We start from the raw sequence: 16,237 nt of genomic DNA on the forward strand, positions 1-16,237 counted from the left end.
ACCATCACCCACACTTGTTTGCCCGATGGCTTTGTCTACCTGGCATATAAATGTAATTTCCTTGTCTCTCCTTGCTCAAGTTACACTGGAGACGCATTCAAGCAGGTGGAACCACATTCCTTTGCCTGCCTGTCAAACGCACTTGAAGAACATATTTCCAGCACACATTTATACGTTTTCATACATCACCTGTACGTATACCACACAATCATGTTGACCATCGTGTTGCCAGTTTGCATCTGATATCTTACATGACACCCTTTAGCTACAGATGACAAAAATGAGTTGGGGTACCCTGAGCTGGTCAGGCCAGCTGAAACACACTGCTACATACTGGGGAGCCTGGGCCCTCCGGATGCTCCTACGGATACAGTCAGGATTAGAGCTCAGGAGTTCCTAGCTCCTACTGCCATGCATAGCCCGGTAGACCATCCTACCCCTCACTGCAAGTTGATACAGGGTTCAAAGAACTCGGTTTGGTTTTGGCTTCTTCTGAATAAGGTTGACTGTACTTACCATGAAACTTCAAGGCAAATATAAAAAAGGACTTAGTAAATAGCAATATACCTTTTTATTTACGGTTATTATTTACATATTCAGCAATATTATTGCTTGGCTGATGTGCAAGAGAAGATACATTTTCTTACACGAGTAATTGTACACATCCTTAGCATTTCACAGAAACAGTACTTCAGCCAGCATCTGCACTCAATTTACAATCAAATTACATGAAAATGCAGCATTTTTATATACAGCAATTTATTTCAATAAAGACTAGCTTTCAGCTACAGTGTGTGTGCATTTGTTTTTTCAAAACATTGTCATTCAAAATCACGCCGGCAGCACTGCGGCTGTACAGGGTTAGTTCAGTCATTAAAACTGGGCTTTGCATGTTTTTATGCATCTTGTTGTTATGCAGGTTTCATTTATTAAAAATAAGGCAACTGGAGTCAATAATCGTCACTGAATGAAAGTAAAACAGTGAGAACATTGTGGATAACAGTCATCAGTGCAGCTGATAGCTATTAAAATGTTCTTGTGCTGTTACCCAAAGCAGATTTTATCTCTCGTTTCTGTCTGTTGCAACGTGCATCTCATCTCATTGGCAAACGCTTTGCTTTAATTAGCTGAGGTCTTGCTTCAGTCTTTCGCATGTTGACCAGCCTCTGTACACTTTCATATTTTTGATCAGTAGCCTGTTGTTTTTACTTTGTCATTCACACTAGCAGATAAATCTGCCCCTTTCATGATCTTCACTGCTTGGTTGAAGTCTTTACTTCAAAACATGCTGTTTAATTTTCCTGTTCACTGATTTCCATTTGTTTCATGTTCAAATGATGGCCCCCTCCCCTGCTTGAGCATGCTGCATGCATTAAACTAGCACGAACAGAAGAGTGAATGCCAAAAAGGCAATCCTCTTTCGTTTCACCTATGAATGAGAGTTGTCCTACCTCGTTATGGGATTCTCACTTTAACAGTGTGTGTGTGTGTGTGTGTGTGTGTGTGTGTACACAGTCCACCTAAATACTACGGCACTATCAGCATCCCACAAGCTGACATGGATTCTCCCATAATTGCCAAGATACTGGGTGCAAAAGTTTGTGGGTTTGTACACATCGGGGCTTTTTTTAATTTAACAGACTGCCGCAGAATATTTAACTTCAACCAATGACGAATGCAGAAGTTCCAGACACCAGTAATAAAAGTACCGTAACTATACTTGAGAGAAGGAGTAGGTGACCACGTGGTATCCTGCTGCTTTTACATTTTCCGGTTCATAGGAGGGGAATCCAAGGATGACCGAAAACGTCTACCAGTTGGGGTGGCTGGGGTTGATGTCTGCGCTTGTGGCTGAGTGCCAAATTGAGTTTGGAGACTGCTCAGGATGTCATCAAGCTTTTGGTCCATCTGCGTGACCTGTTAGGAAATCACAAAGCGGATGGTCTATCAGATGGTCACACACCCTCTGCCTGTTCACTCTTATGACTACGTACATGTATTTTAAAAGAGAATGGCGGTGCTGCTGCAAAGGGGCAGCCTGATAATATTGGAAATAGAAATATTGTGTACAGCACTGGCATCTTCACAAACACATGTAAACCAAATACAAAAGAACAAGAGGCTTCTACAAGTCCTCAAACCACCGTGTTGTGCACAGTTCTGTGCTTAGGCTAATGTGAAGATCAAACCTTACGCCGGGGTGGCCAACCTGAGCCTGAGAAGGAGCCAGAATTTACCAGTGTACATTGCCAAAGAGCCACCGTAATACGTTAGCAGCTCCCCATTGGCTCCCCACCTCCTGCTCCCAGCACTTCCTGCTCACTGATCAGCACCTCCTCCTCCCTCCCCGCACCTCCCGATCAGCTGTTTTGTGGTGTGCAGGAGGCTCCGGGGAGGGGAGGGGGAGAAGTGAGGGCACTGCAGGCTCAGGGGAGGGTGTGGGAAGGGATGGAGTGGGGGCAGGTCTTGCGGCAGAGCCAGGGGTTGAGCAGTGAGCACCCCCCAGCACACTGGAAAGTTGGCACCTGTAGCTCCAGCCCCAGAGTCGGTGCCTATACAAGGAGCCGCATATTAACTTCTGAAGAGCCGCATGTGGGTCCAGAGCCACAGGTTGGCCACTCCTGCCTTACGCTGTAATAAAGTCACTGGGAAAGCCACAGAAATAGCAGATTAGTGGTCCTAGAAAGCAGGCCCAGCAAAGGCTGGCTGAGTCATCCCCTCTGACTCTCTGCATTTTGCAGCATTCCCAGAAGTGCCTTATCTAACCTATCTTAGATCATCTGTAGGGAGGGTGCCTCCTTTGAAGTTCTGCGTTGACAATCTATTTCACTGCTCAAATTAGCTTAATTCCTCCCTCTGCCCCCAGGTCTATTTTACACTTTTGCCTTCCTCAGATTTAGGCCATTATTCCCTATTTTACTATCTTGGGCCACTGAATGATCCTCTTCCTGCATTTATGATAGACAACTCTGTGATATGTATTATGATTGGCGATTTAGCTAGTACTATGTACATTTATGTACATCATTCGAAGGCTGGTCTATAAAGAATATCGGAGCTCTAGTTTGCTGGTAAATTATGGATCTATGGTATAAGGATTAACTTTCTATTAGAAGCTTGATTTTGATTGCTCCTTTCACTTCATTAAATCACTGGCTTTCCAGATGAATTTTCTCATGCATGTTCTCTAGCCAGAGAAGAACCTTTTACTTTTTCCGTTGACGGCTGGGTTCTATCCAACAAGGTGCCCTGGAGATGAAAGTTTGAAAAAACAAGAGGGTTATTTTGCTTTTGGAAGAGTCTTCTCATGTGTATGAAATGTCATTTCAAACATGATTTGGGCCAAGATTTTCAAAAATGAGTCATAGTTTTGGGTGCCCAACTGAAGGCTCCTTGAAGGGGCCCGGTTTACAGAGGGTGGATGCGCACTTTCTGAAAATTAGGCCCCTTCAAGGTGTGTCAAGCTGGGCACTAAAGAAAATGGAGGCACCCCAAAATCACTAATCATGTTGAAAAATCTTGGCCTCAGCCCAGAAACCCTACACTGGTATTATTCAGCAAAGAGTCATGTGGCACCTTCTAGACTAACAGACGTATTGGAGCATGAGCTTTCGTGGGTGAATACCCACTTCGTAGGATGCATGAAGAAGTGGGTATTCATCCACAAAAGCTCATGCTCCAATACGTCTGTTAGTTTATAAGGTGCCACAGGACTCTTTGCTGCTTTTACAGATCCAGACTAACATGGCTACCCCTCTGATACCTGGTATTATTCAGTTGTTGCTGAGGGACTGGTCCACACTACAAAATGTTGCCACCTTCAGCATCTTGTGAGCGAATCATGATTAAACCCACAGGATTCCATCACGATTATCTGACACGATGCTGAACATGAATTGTTCTGGGCTCCTGTGACTGGAAAGTCCTGGTCAGTATCACGTCAGCTGCCTTGATCGTTCACAACAGGGCTCGAATGCAGTATATCACCATGGCTGCCGGTATCTTTACATATAGACAACCTTCCACTTGATAGGAAAGGCAGTGGTGGAGATCTGCCCCGCAAAAGAGAGACAGACACACCTACAGTCTTCTTGCTGAAACCCCTGCCCTTTAATTCATCGATTCTCTCAACAGTGCAACCAGGAGAAACTGGCTGTGCTCCTGCCAGTCCCTAAGCAGTGGTGCTTCCTGTCAGCCCTGGGGGAGATAGAATGGGACCGAATCTCTCTTTTAGCAGCAGAAGCTGCATTCCTTCCTTCACCATGCTTAACCCCTAGAGGGGCAATTAGGTAGGAGCAGAATTTCATTTCCACACATTTCCCTGCCTGAAGGCGTGAACAGGGTGGTATCTCCCACTTTCTACCACAGGAGGGTTCAAAAGGGGGAAAACAAAAATCACAGGGCTCCAGGACAATTTGTTATTAACTTATTACCTGTATATGGTACAGAAACAGCACTGTCCACTGCTACCCAGAAAAAAATTATTACTTAATCAACACTCTGTATACCAACCAGACACCTACTGTATCTAAGATCTCCATTCCGCTACACATTCCTATATGGATCTGAAGGCTGCACCCTTCAGAAACAGTCCCGATGTGTGCCTATAATCCAGCCACTCTGCATAAATTGATGAGTGAAGTAAGAGTACCATCATTAGCAAAAGACACTGAGGCATATGGGTAGAATACATTACCTCTGCTTGCGTAATCAAATGTTGCTAAAGCTTCTAAAGTTCCTATAATACTTATAATAGACCCATCTCCCCATAAAGTGGGTTGGATTGAGGGTAGAAGGTCAGAGTTAAGGTGATTATGGAACTTTAACTCCACATGGTTAACTTTCAAACTTTTATTTTTCAGCAGCTATTATGTTCTAGTAATGCTAGCTTAAAATAACTGATTTACAACCTTAGTGAAGTTAACTCTAACAGTTGCCATAGATCTTTTATAGCTGGCTATATAACATTGTCACAACAACCAGGGATGCAGGTACGGCATGAACCTTTTGCTTTGGATTCTAAACTGCTAAAGACAGTCTGGGGTTGGAATTGGTTTGAGTGGATGTGAGTTTTCAGAGACTCGTGTTTCAGGGGTTAGAGGGTTTAGAAACCTTACTAATGATCTAGAGGTTACTCAGGGACATAACCCTTAGACCTGAGTCTGTTATGAAAAAAAGCGGGGGAGGGGTGGTATTTGGTGGTGGTGTCTCTAGTTTTTATTAAAATCTCTAAAAGAAAATCCACCCAATTCCCTTGTTGGTGGCTGACAGGTCTTTATTGGAAGCCAATAAAACCTTGACTCATCTTATCTCAAATTTTTATCTGGCAATTATAGAGTACTGTGAATACAGTGGGGTGGACTTTCTCCCGTGTCTGAGCACCGCTTGGGGCAGGAAGGGGAATGGAATGTCGCATTGCTTGTTACAGCTCCCTGATTCTCTGGGCCAGCCTGTGCCTAGGGTGAGTTAGAGCAGCCTCAGTGTTGCTCTAACTTATACTATCAGCATGTGGTCCTTAAAGGACCAAACACTAACTGAAGATTGTCATGAGAGAGTTCCATCCACCTCCTGGCCCAACATGCCCCCGATACCATCTGTGGCACTCTGACCGTTTACTTGTCTTGTAACTCAAAAATCATCCTGAAAGAGGTTGATGCTGTTACAGCAGCTCTCTCTCGAATTTGGTCAATGGTAGAAACAGACCTGTTCTCATTTCTTAACCCTTTGGAGCAATACATCAATGAAGTGACATGGGGGTGAATTTGGTCCATGCTGTCTGAAGCTCTGTACACTTCTTATGGTTGGGGTAAGAGAATCCTGACTTTCCTCTCCTCTGTGCCCTCTTTTTCCTCCTCTTCTTTCTGGCCTTCTCCACTCCCATCTTCATCATAGCTGTTTACCGAGTGGTGGGACTGTGGGTCAGAGGTGAGCGGATGACAGGGGCTGACAATTGAGTTAAGTCACTTACTGAACAGCTCATTATTGAGGTATTATGATGTCACAGTGGTGGGTGTGTATGGATACATTGTAGCCAGGGGATAAAAATAGCAGTGTGTGTAGATGTACCAGTGCTAGCTGTACTCTGGCTTGCTCCTAAAAATAGAAGATGTGGGCTTCACACGTCTCAAACTGGGGGCCGTGACCCCTCAGGGGGTCACAAGGTTATTACATGGGGGGTTGCGAGCTGTCAGCCGCCACCCCCAAACCCCACTTTGCCTCCAGCATGTATAATAGTGTTAAATATAAAAAAATGTGTTTTTAATTTATAAGGGGGGGTCACACTCAGAGGCGTGCTGCGTGAAAGGGGTCACCAATAAAATTTTTTGAGAACCACTGGTCTGCACGAACTATAAACCAAAACCCCAGCTGCAGTATAGATGTACCCCATGTGTGTAGAGTGTTCCATACACAGAGAAAAATGTATGGAGACAGAAAATCTGCATGTTCTGTTAAGCATGTATTTGGCTGGAAATCTGGAAAACACTAGAGTTGAAAGGGTTAAGCAGCCTGGAATTAATTTAAAACCACAGCCTTGATTTTCTTGCTCCCCAGTTCTTGAAAAGCCTGTTTGGCTGACGCCAGTAGTGACTCAACAGAATCTTTCTTAAGCAGAAATAATGTACAGAGCAGAAGTTAAACCAGAGTTACTGCACACAAAGAAGATGGGGTAGAAGAGCTTTAAGCAGGGAAGTACGACTGGATGGATAAAGGACATTTTAAGGCCTTACGTAGTGAGATTTTGTCAATTTTGCTCTAAAGTATATGCTTGGATCTTATATACATTATGCCAACATGTTTTATAATAATTCAAAAATACCGTGCTTCTCAATGTACCAGTTCAGAGAAAGCGTGTAACTGATAATAGTTTTGTTACAGGATTTATGGATTTTCTCCAGCAGAAAGAAGCGCCGAAGTTTTTGTTTAAAAAGAAAAAAACATAATCCACCATATAAAAAGAATTGCATGTCACTTTACCAACAGAGACAACATTTTGCACTTCCATAGTGTCTTCTATACAAGCAGGGGCGGCTCTAGGATTTGGGGTGCCTCAAGCACGGCGGCACACCGCGGGGGGCGCTGTGGTGGTCGCGGGTCCCGCGGCTCCGGTGGACCTCCCGCAGATGTGCCTGCGGAGGGTCCGCTGCTCCCGCGGCTCCGGTGGACCTCCCGCAGGCATGCCTGCGGATGCTCCACCGGAGCCGCGGGACCAGCGGATCCTCCGCAGGCATGCCTGCGGGAGGTCCACCGGAGCCGCCTGCTGCCCTCCCATGGGATGCTGCCCCAAGCGCGCGCTTGGTGCGCTGGGGTCGGCCCTGTATACAAGGGCCTGAAAAAGCTTCCTAGTCATTAATAAATTGAGACTCACATCATTCCTGTGCATGTTAGATACACACTGTATTTTAATGCCCATTTTACAGATGGGAACTCAGGCACAGAGAGTTTAAGTGACTTGGCCAAACTCAGAGAGGAAATCTGTGGCAGGGCTCTCCTGATTCTCAATCCTGTGCTTTAAGCACACGTCCTCCAGACCCCTGATTTATGACCCCAGTTCAGCTACATACATAAGCATGTGCCAACTAAGCATAGGCATAATCCCACTGAAGTCAGTGGACCCACTCATTTAAAGAGAGATGCATGCTTCAATACTTTGCTGGATCAGGGCCTAGAAACTTTTTAAAATTGATTCAAAATGTTGGGCTAGCCAACCTCGCTGAATAGGCTCAACTCAGGGCCTGTCTAAGGTATGTGGGATTACTCTGAAGAGTCAAGGCTGCCACATGAGTAAAACTTTCAGAATCAGGCCCTAATTTTCCCAAGACACTCAGGCATAATGTAGCTAACCCTGCTAAATCTCCTAACAACTGCCACTTTCCCTCAGCCTGGCTGCAAACAGGACAAGTTGTCAGTTTGGAATAACATATCCAGGCAAATGCAAGGGCAAAGGGTTAAATTTGGGAACACATTTCTCAGCTGAGTAAAGTGAGAAGCCAGCAGGCCTTACCACAGAATTTTCAGAGACGTGATGTGATATGCTCCTCGTAGGCTCCTTGGAGACAGGTGAGTTTGGCAGCTGTCCACTGGCAAATGGCAACAAAACTTCTGCTCCTCCACATTACAAAAGAGCTTCAGAGACAATCTACAAACTTTAATGCTTTTAAATACCCTCAACTGCCCTTTAGAAAGGAGGCTGGCAATGCAGTTTGAAAGATGAAGTTGCTGTTATTGGGGCTTTAGGGTGAGTTGTCGAGATTTATATTTGTGTTAGCATTCCTTCTGAGAAGGAACTATGATTCTATAATGGCATGTGGTAGGGTTAAAAAAAAAAAGGCTTGAAACCAGCTCCAGTGAGTCATAGCAGGGGGCAAAGGGGAATCGGGTCACATTAGCCATTGGGCCTCAGCAAGTCAGAGTTCTTAACCTTGAGCACAGTGTTTGCATTCTGTATCTGACTGTTTGTCATCTGTGGTTGCTTATAAGTCTGCCTTTGTGAAAACCAGGGCCTTTGGCCCCTTTTTAAATACTTCATTTTAGCCCAGTGAGTTCACACTGATTATCTGTAAAGGATTTCTGCAGTGTGAAAACGGGGGCCCTAAGAATGGCAGCAATGTGGAAGACTGAATTGTGCTGTCAAATTTACCACAGGCTGGATACATTCCTAATAATTATAAGTGAGCTTAATTTTTTCTCCATCTGTCTGCCTCTCCTCACACACACACACACACAAAGCAAACTATACAATAAACAAAAGGGGAAAAAAGTGAATTGAAGTAGCCACATAATCAAAAAGTTCACTCAGTTTAAAACAAAAATGTTCCCCTTCATGGGTGTGTCTGCCTTTTAAATATTATTTCTGGAGGTTTGGAAGGCAGAAATCAAGTATGTGAACAACTCACTGACTTGCACTGCTTCCAGATGAGGAGTATAAGGGGAAGATATGCTGCTGGAACACTAAATTATGAACCCACAAACATGCTTATGTTCTGCTAAGTGGATGTTGGCTTGTATTAATTTTTTTTAAAAAGTTTTCACCTTCTGAAAGTTCCTTTTTCCTTGGGCACATAACAGTCCAGACTTCCACAATTCCAGTGACACTGATCAAAATAGCTGAGCTGAATAGCAGAGTCTTTATGAAAATATCCAGAATGTTAATGCCATAGTGCAGAACACAACACTGGGATGGGGGATAGAAGACGGGCTTTTAAAGGACCTTGTTCCAAAACTTCACAGTGTGCTTGGTTTATAGCTCAGCTGGATACTTTTTCATCTCCTCTTTGCCTAATAATTAGAAATGGGCAAACTAGTAGTTGCACCAATGGATCTGATAACTCTAACTCTCTTTTCTTTGCTTGTTCATTACCCGACTCATTTTTACCTATTTATTTGCTATCAGTAGAAGACTTTATGCAAACATCTATCAGTCTAGTAGTGCTGCTGAAACTCTTCATTTTAACTGTGGCCTTGTCTCCATTGGCAAGTTTCTGTGCAGTAAAGGGGCTTTCTATGCTGTAACTCCTGAGGTGTACACACTGCTGAGCCACTCAGTGTGCAGAAACTGTGCAGCTTTCTGCGCTGGGGGTACAGTGCGGTGGTGCCAGTGTAGACACCCTGGTTGATTATAGCACTGCAGTTGGCCTCTGGGAGGTGTCCCACAATGCCTGTTCTCACCTCTCTGGTCATCGGTTTGAACTCTACTGCCCTGCCCTCAGGTGATCAACCGTCAGCCCCACCCCGTACATTCCTTGGGAATTTTGAAAGTCCTCTTCCTGTTTGCTCGCTGACACATGCAGTGGTCTCAGCGCATCTTTCCAGGTGACAATGCCTGCTCCATGCACCAGGCGATCCCCCGCTTGCAGCAATGCCGAGCTGCCGGACCTCATCAGCATTTGGGGAGAGGAGGCTGTCCAGTCCCAGCTGTGCTCCGGCCATAGGAATTATGATACCTACGAACAAATTTCATGATGCATGAGAGAAAGGGGTGATGACTGGGACACATTGCAGTGCAGGGTCAAAGTGAAGGAGCTGCAGAACGCCTACCACAAGGCGCGGGAGGCAAATCACTGCTCTGGTGCTGCGCCCGCGAGCTGCCGGTTCTACAAAGAGCTACAAAGACACAATACTCGGTGGCGATCCCACCTCCAGTGTGAAGGCCACTGTGGATATTTCGGTGGCTTGCATGCCAGTTGAGAGTGGACTAAGCCAGGAGGAGGAAATCTTGGACAAGGATGTGGAGTGGGGGGTGGACCCAGAGGCAGAGGAGGACTTGGAGGTCAGAGATGCATGCAGCCAGGAGCCCTTCTCTACCCTGGAGGAGGCTAGCCAGTCACAGCGGTTGGATCTTGGTGAAGTGCAAACAGGAGAGGAGGCCCCTGGTAAGTGGATTTGATTTTGGGAATCACTGAAGTGAGTTTTGGGAGCAGGACGGTTGCAGAAAGCAGGCTTGTGTCTGTATGATGTGTGTACTGCCACATGCCTAGTCTGAGCAGTGGCACAGGCTGTTGATTGACTCCCTCATTTCACGGGAATCTGCCTCAGAGATCTCTAGGAAACTCTCATGGAGATACTGGGCAATCTGCTGCCGCAGGTTCTTTGGCAGAGCTGCTTTGTTTCGTGCCCTATTAAGGGTAACTTTCCCACTCCACTCTGCTCTTACTTGGGGGAAGCGGGACTATTGCTGCACACAGGAGAGCCGCATAAGGGCCAGGGTAGAAGCTGCAGTTTTGGAGAAGACCCTCCCTTGATTCCCTGCTCACCCTCAGCAGCAAGATATCTTCCATAATGGACACAGCCTGTGGAAAATGTGGGACAGTAATGACTATAAGCCCCCCCTACAGTGCTAGCTCTCCCCAAGAACACATGCCCAGTATACAGTACAGTCCTGGAATACTGATTTCCCCTGCCCTTGCAGTTACTCCCCATTTTGGGGGTCTTGTGGCTCATGTGTGCTTGTCTGCAGGGGCGGCTCCAGGCCCCAGCACGCCAAGCGCGTGCTTGGGGCGGCAAGCCGCAGGGGGCGCTCTGCCAGAGCTGCGGGGGCGGCAGGCAGGGTGCCTTCGGCGGCTTGTCTGCAGGAGGTCCGCTGGTCCCGCGGCTTCGGTGGACCTCCCGCAGGTGTGCCTGCAGAGGGTCCGCTGGTCCGGCGGCTTCTGGACCTCCCGCAGGCAAGCCGCCGAACGCAGCCTGCCTGCCATGCTTGGGGCGGCGAAATGCCTAGAGCCGCCCCTGCTTGTCTGGGATCAGCCAGTTAGTGATAGGTATGTGAATAGTGGATGTGTTTTAAATCACTGGATCAGTGGTCTCTGTGTTGCAAACAATACTACTTCTGTAAAATGTTGCATTTTTGCTTCACAGATATGACCTTGGGAGCTCAACCTCCCTCTTTATTATCACTGGCTGAATGGCTGTGCAGAATTAGAAGTGGCCACGGAAAACTAAGGAGGACTTTCTGTGTGATGTTATGATGCACTCTGCCACTGAGAAACAGAAATCGAAGGAGTGGCAGGACAGCGAGAAGAGGGACCGAAAGGAGAACAATGCATGCCAGAACGAAGCCACAGAGCGGCTCTTAAACATTATGGAGCGCCAAGTGGACACGCTCCAGGTGCTACTAGTACTACAAACCGAGCAGTTCCATGCCCTGCAGCTGCAGTCGCAAAACTCTTTCCCATGCACCCCCCAGACACCGCCAACACACTCTTATCAACCTCCTGGCTCCAGTCTGTACCCATTGCATTCCACTCCTGCCCTGTCACAGTCCAGCCCTGCGGATTCCCAGTACCCACTGCACTCAACACCCGTCCCTCTGCAGTTTAGCCCTGCTGAAGAACAGTATCCACTGCACTGTACTCCAAAGGACAAGGTTGCATAGGATATCTGGACATACACAAATCTTTAATCCTCCCGGGACCCCACCTCCTCCTGGGACCCTCCCTTCCCCCATCCACCACAGTGCTGAGGTGTTTTTTTATTTGTCTCTCTCCTCTGGTGGTTGTTTTTTAATAAAAGAATTGTTTTGGCTTGAAAGCAATCTTTATTCCATTAACTGAAAGCAAACAGAGCCCTGGAAAGCAACAGACAATTTTCTTAAACCTTCACAGTGCATCGTCTGCACCAATCACAATCACATTACAAGCACTGCACTCCCGAGCATAGCAACAAATATTAGTGGCTTTCAGATTCAATATGGTGCCTCAAGGTATCCCTGATCCTTATGGCCCCATGCTGCACCCCTCTAATAGCCCTGGTCTCTGGCTGTTCAAATTCAGCCCTCAGGCAATGAGCCTCAGCAGTCCAGCCCTGAGGGTATGGCTACACTTACAAATCTGCAGCGCTGGTAGTTGCAGCGCTGGTCGTCTAGCTGTGCAGGGCCAGCGCTGGTGTGTGGCCACACTCACAGCTACCAGCGCTGGTGTGTGGCCACATTTGCAGCATTTGCAGCACTGTTGGGAGTGATGCATTATGGGCAGCTATCCCAGCATTCAAGTGGCAGCAACGGTGCTTTTCAAAAGAGGGGGGTGGGGTGGGGCGTAGTGTGACAGGGAGCGGGGGGAGAGAGAGAGAGTGGATTTTTGGAGCCAACACTGTGTGTTTAGCTTCCTGACTTGAAAAATCAGAACATGTTCCCGATTCCTTACCCTTAACTCTTAACTGCAAACAGCCTGCAGCCAACATGACTCCCTTTCTCCCCTCTGCCCCTGCTGTTTCTGTCAAGCAAACACTCACTCCCTGCCTGCCTCATTATCTCATTTGATTGTTCACAGATTGATCACAGCAAACAGGAGCTGTGTTTGTAGATAAGCAGCTCCGGGATCAACGGAGCTACGGAGCTCGGAGTTCACAACAAAACAAAGAGAGTCTGCATAACAAAACAAAGAGAGTAATTTATAAAAGCATTCTGGGATACATCCTTATACCCTGGAGGCCAATCACAGCGCTGGTGTGTGGCCACACTTGATGACCAGCGCTGCAGCACCAGTGCTGGAATCCTTATTCCCCATGCTGAGTGAGGTGTACGGCCAGCGCTGCAGCCAGGGAGTTGCAGTGCTGGAAGTGCCCTGCAGGTGTGGCCACTTACAAGCAGCTGGTGGAGGCTTTCCAGCGCTGCAACTCGCCAGTGTAGCCATACCCTGAGTGAAGTTTTCATCCCTCCCTTCACAAATATTATGGAGTGTACAGCATGTGACTCCAAACATAAGAATATTATCATCAGCCAGGTCCAGCCTCCCATACAGGCAGTGCCAGGGGGCCTTTAAACGGCCAAAAGCACACTCAACAGTCATTCTGCACTTGCTTAGCTGGTTGTTGAACTGCTCCTTGCTGCTGTCAAGGTTCCCCGTGTATGGCTTCATAAGCCACGGCATTAAGGGATAGGCAGGGTCTCCCAGGATCACAGTGGGCATTTCGACTTCCCCTACAGTGATCTGGTCTGGGAAGAAAGTCCCTGCTTGCAGCTACCCAAACAGGCCAGTGTTCCGAAAGATGTTTGTGTCATGCACCTTTCCGGACCAGCCTGCGTTAATGTCCATGAAACACCCACAGTGATCCACAAGCGCCTGGAGAACCATAGAGCGAGATCCCTTCCGATTAATGTATTCAGTGGCTAGGTGGTCTGGTGCCAGAATTAGAATATGTTTCCCATCTATCACCTCTCTGCAGTTAGGGAAGCCCATTTGTGCAAAGCCATCCACAATGTCACACATGTTGCCCAGACTCATGGTCTTTTGGAGTAGGATGCGATTAATGGCCCTGCACACTTCCATCAACATGAGTCCAACGGTCAACTTTCCCACTCCGAACTGGTTAGCTACCAATCAGTAGCAGTCTGGAGTAACCAGCTTCCACAGTGCAATTGCCACACGCTTCTCCAATGACAGGGCAGCTCTCATTCTTGTGTCTTTGTGCCGCAGGGCTGGGGCGAGCTCATCACACAATCCCATGAATGTGGCTTTCCTCATCCGAAAGTTCTGCAATCACTGCTCATCATCCCAGACACGCATGATGATGTGATCCCACCACTCAGTGCTTGTTTCCTGAGCCCAAAAGCGGCATTCCACTGTGGTCAGCACCTCTGTGAATGCCATAACCAATCTTGTGTCATAGCTACTACACGTGGCGAGATCAATGTCGAACTCCTCTTACCTTTGTAGTTTAAGGAATAACTCCACTGCCACTTGTGACGTGTTAGTGAGAGTGAGCAACATATTGGTCAACAGTGCGGGATCCATTCCTGCAGATCGAAGAGGCAGAGCATGCAGTACACAAACCACTGAAAGATGGTGCCAAATGTGGACGGAAGCACAGGAGTTGCTGGAATGCAAAGCAATGCATCACAGGGTACTGGTACAGGACCCAGGATGCCCCGTGACCCCGTCCATCTTCCCAGAACTCTTAGCGGTAGAAGAGGAAAAGATGCTCTATGGGATAGCCGCCCAGAGTGCACCGCTCTGAATACCGCCGCAAGTGTGAACATGCTATTGTGCAGGCAGCTGACAGTGTGAACACACAAAAGTGGTTTCCCTTCAGCACTCTCTGAGTGGCAGTGTAACTGCCGGCGATGTAACTCTGCCAGTGTAGACATACCCTGTGTCTCAGTAGTCACCGCTCATTATTTGTGGAAGATAACTGGTCATCTAAGGCCTTGTCTATTTGAGAAAATGTGTATCCATTTTAACTAAATTAGTTAAGAAACTAATTTAGTTCAGTTGGTGAAACCCCCTTGTATGTACACTTGATTTAGCGCAAGACAATTCCTTAATGATTTAGTTGAACTGGTACAATTTTCTCAAGTAGACAAGCTCTAAGTCACATGGTACTGTTTCCTGTGCCAAACAGTTCAATGGTTTGATAAGGTACAGCAAAGCCAATATTTAGATTTACGGGCACTTCTACCAGCTCTTCTATGCCTACAACTACATCAGATTATTCAAACACAATGTTGCCTGTCGGATAGTTTGAAACCTTGTACATTTTTTAAGAGTGAAAAAAATTGTGCGCGCTTAGTGCTGCCCAAAGACTGACAGCTCTGAAGACTAACGTCCTTTATCCATAAAATGGATCGAGTGCAGGCAACCTCACTGCAACTTTCCGCTCCTTACCTATCCAATTAGTCTCAACCATGAACTAGAAGACCCACCTCTGGGATGAAATATTATGGCCATTTAACTCTTGTGCTCTTTGCTGAGACTGCCAACAAGTATGAATTATGGTGAGCGCTTTTATGATATTGATACCTGTCTACTATCAACTGGATCACCACTTAAGAGAGGCCACCAGAGGCTTATTTTTTTAGGACCTGGTCCTGCAGGGAACTGAGCACCCTGGGTCCAAACCAGAAAAGCAGTCAAACATGTGCTAGCTCAAAGCAGATGAATAGTTGCACTGACTTCACGTTACGCATGTGATTAAATGTTTTGCTGGACTGGGATCAGGATACTAAGAACCTGGAAGACTGTACTTTCAGAATAAGCTTTCTCTGTTTCCTAAAATATACATACCACACACGCACACACTTTTATTTATATACACTACTATTTTATATTCCAATTTAGTGGTAGAAAGTCTTATATCCTCTTTTACATTCCTGGCATTGTAGTTGGAATCAAACCTGATGTCCTTCATTATATGGGTTTGGTGGTATTACTGTTGGATAAATGGCTGCTTCTGTTTTAATACAACATAGTTTTACAAAAGGTAGATCATGCCAGACTAACATGATCTTTTTCTTTGAGAAGATCTCCAATTCAGCAATTTAAAAAATTGGTTAAGATGGGGATTAATATGAGAATTGAAAGGTGGATAAGGAGGTGGTTAAAGGGGAGACTACAATGGGTCATGCTGAAAGGTGAATTGACAGGCTGGAGAGAGAGAGAGGCTACTAGTGGAGTTCCTCAGGGACTGGTTTTGTGACCAGCGTTATTTAACATCTTCATTCATAACCTTGGCACAAAAAGTGGAAGTGTGGGAGGTATTGCCAATATGGAGGAGTACCTCCATACGTACATATATACAATATCATAGAGAAGATCTGGAAGACCTTGAAAACTGGAGTAATAGAAATGGGATGAAATTGAGTAGTGCAAAGTCATGCACTGAGGGACTAACAACAAGAATTTTCACTGTAAGCTGGGGGCTTCCCAGTTGAAAGCGACAGAGGAGAAGAAAGACCTGAGTGTATTGGTTGACCATGAGAAGATTATGAGACGCCAAAGTGATGCATAGAATCATAGAATGTCATGGTTGG

At 46.4% G+C, this 16,237-nt stretch overlaps 1 protein-coding gene across 1 annotated transcript in view; it reads right to left on the bottom strand.

The window, feature by feature from the left end:
- Positions 1-798: 798 nt before the first annotated feature.
- The window catches only part of LOC123354280 (potassium voltage-gated channel subfamily KQT member 1-like), an 824,442-nt gene continuing 809,003 nt past the window's right edge, over positions 799-16,237 (bottom strand). The window contains exon 22 of the mRNA XM_044996134.1: positions 799-1,917. Within this exon, the coding sequence (XP_044852069.1) occupies positions 1,762-1,917 (156 nt within the window). The 3' untranslated portion in view covers positions 799-1,761. The remainder of the gene's footprint in view (positions 1,918-16,237) is intronic.

This window comes from Mauremys mutica, chromosome 1, assembly GCF_020497125.1.
Source record: "Mauremys mutica isolate MM-2020 ecotype Southern chromosome 1, ASM2049712v1, whole genome shotgun sequence".
In the NCBI taxonomy this organism is placed as follows: domain Eukaryota; kingdom Metazoa; phylum Chordata; order Testudines; family Geoemydidae; genus Mauremys; species Mauremys mutica.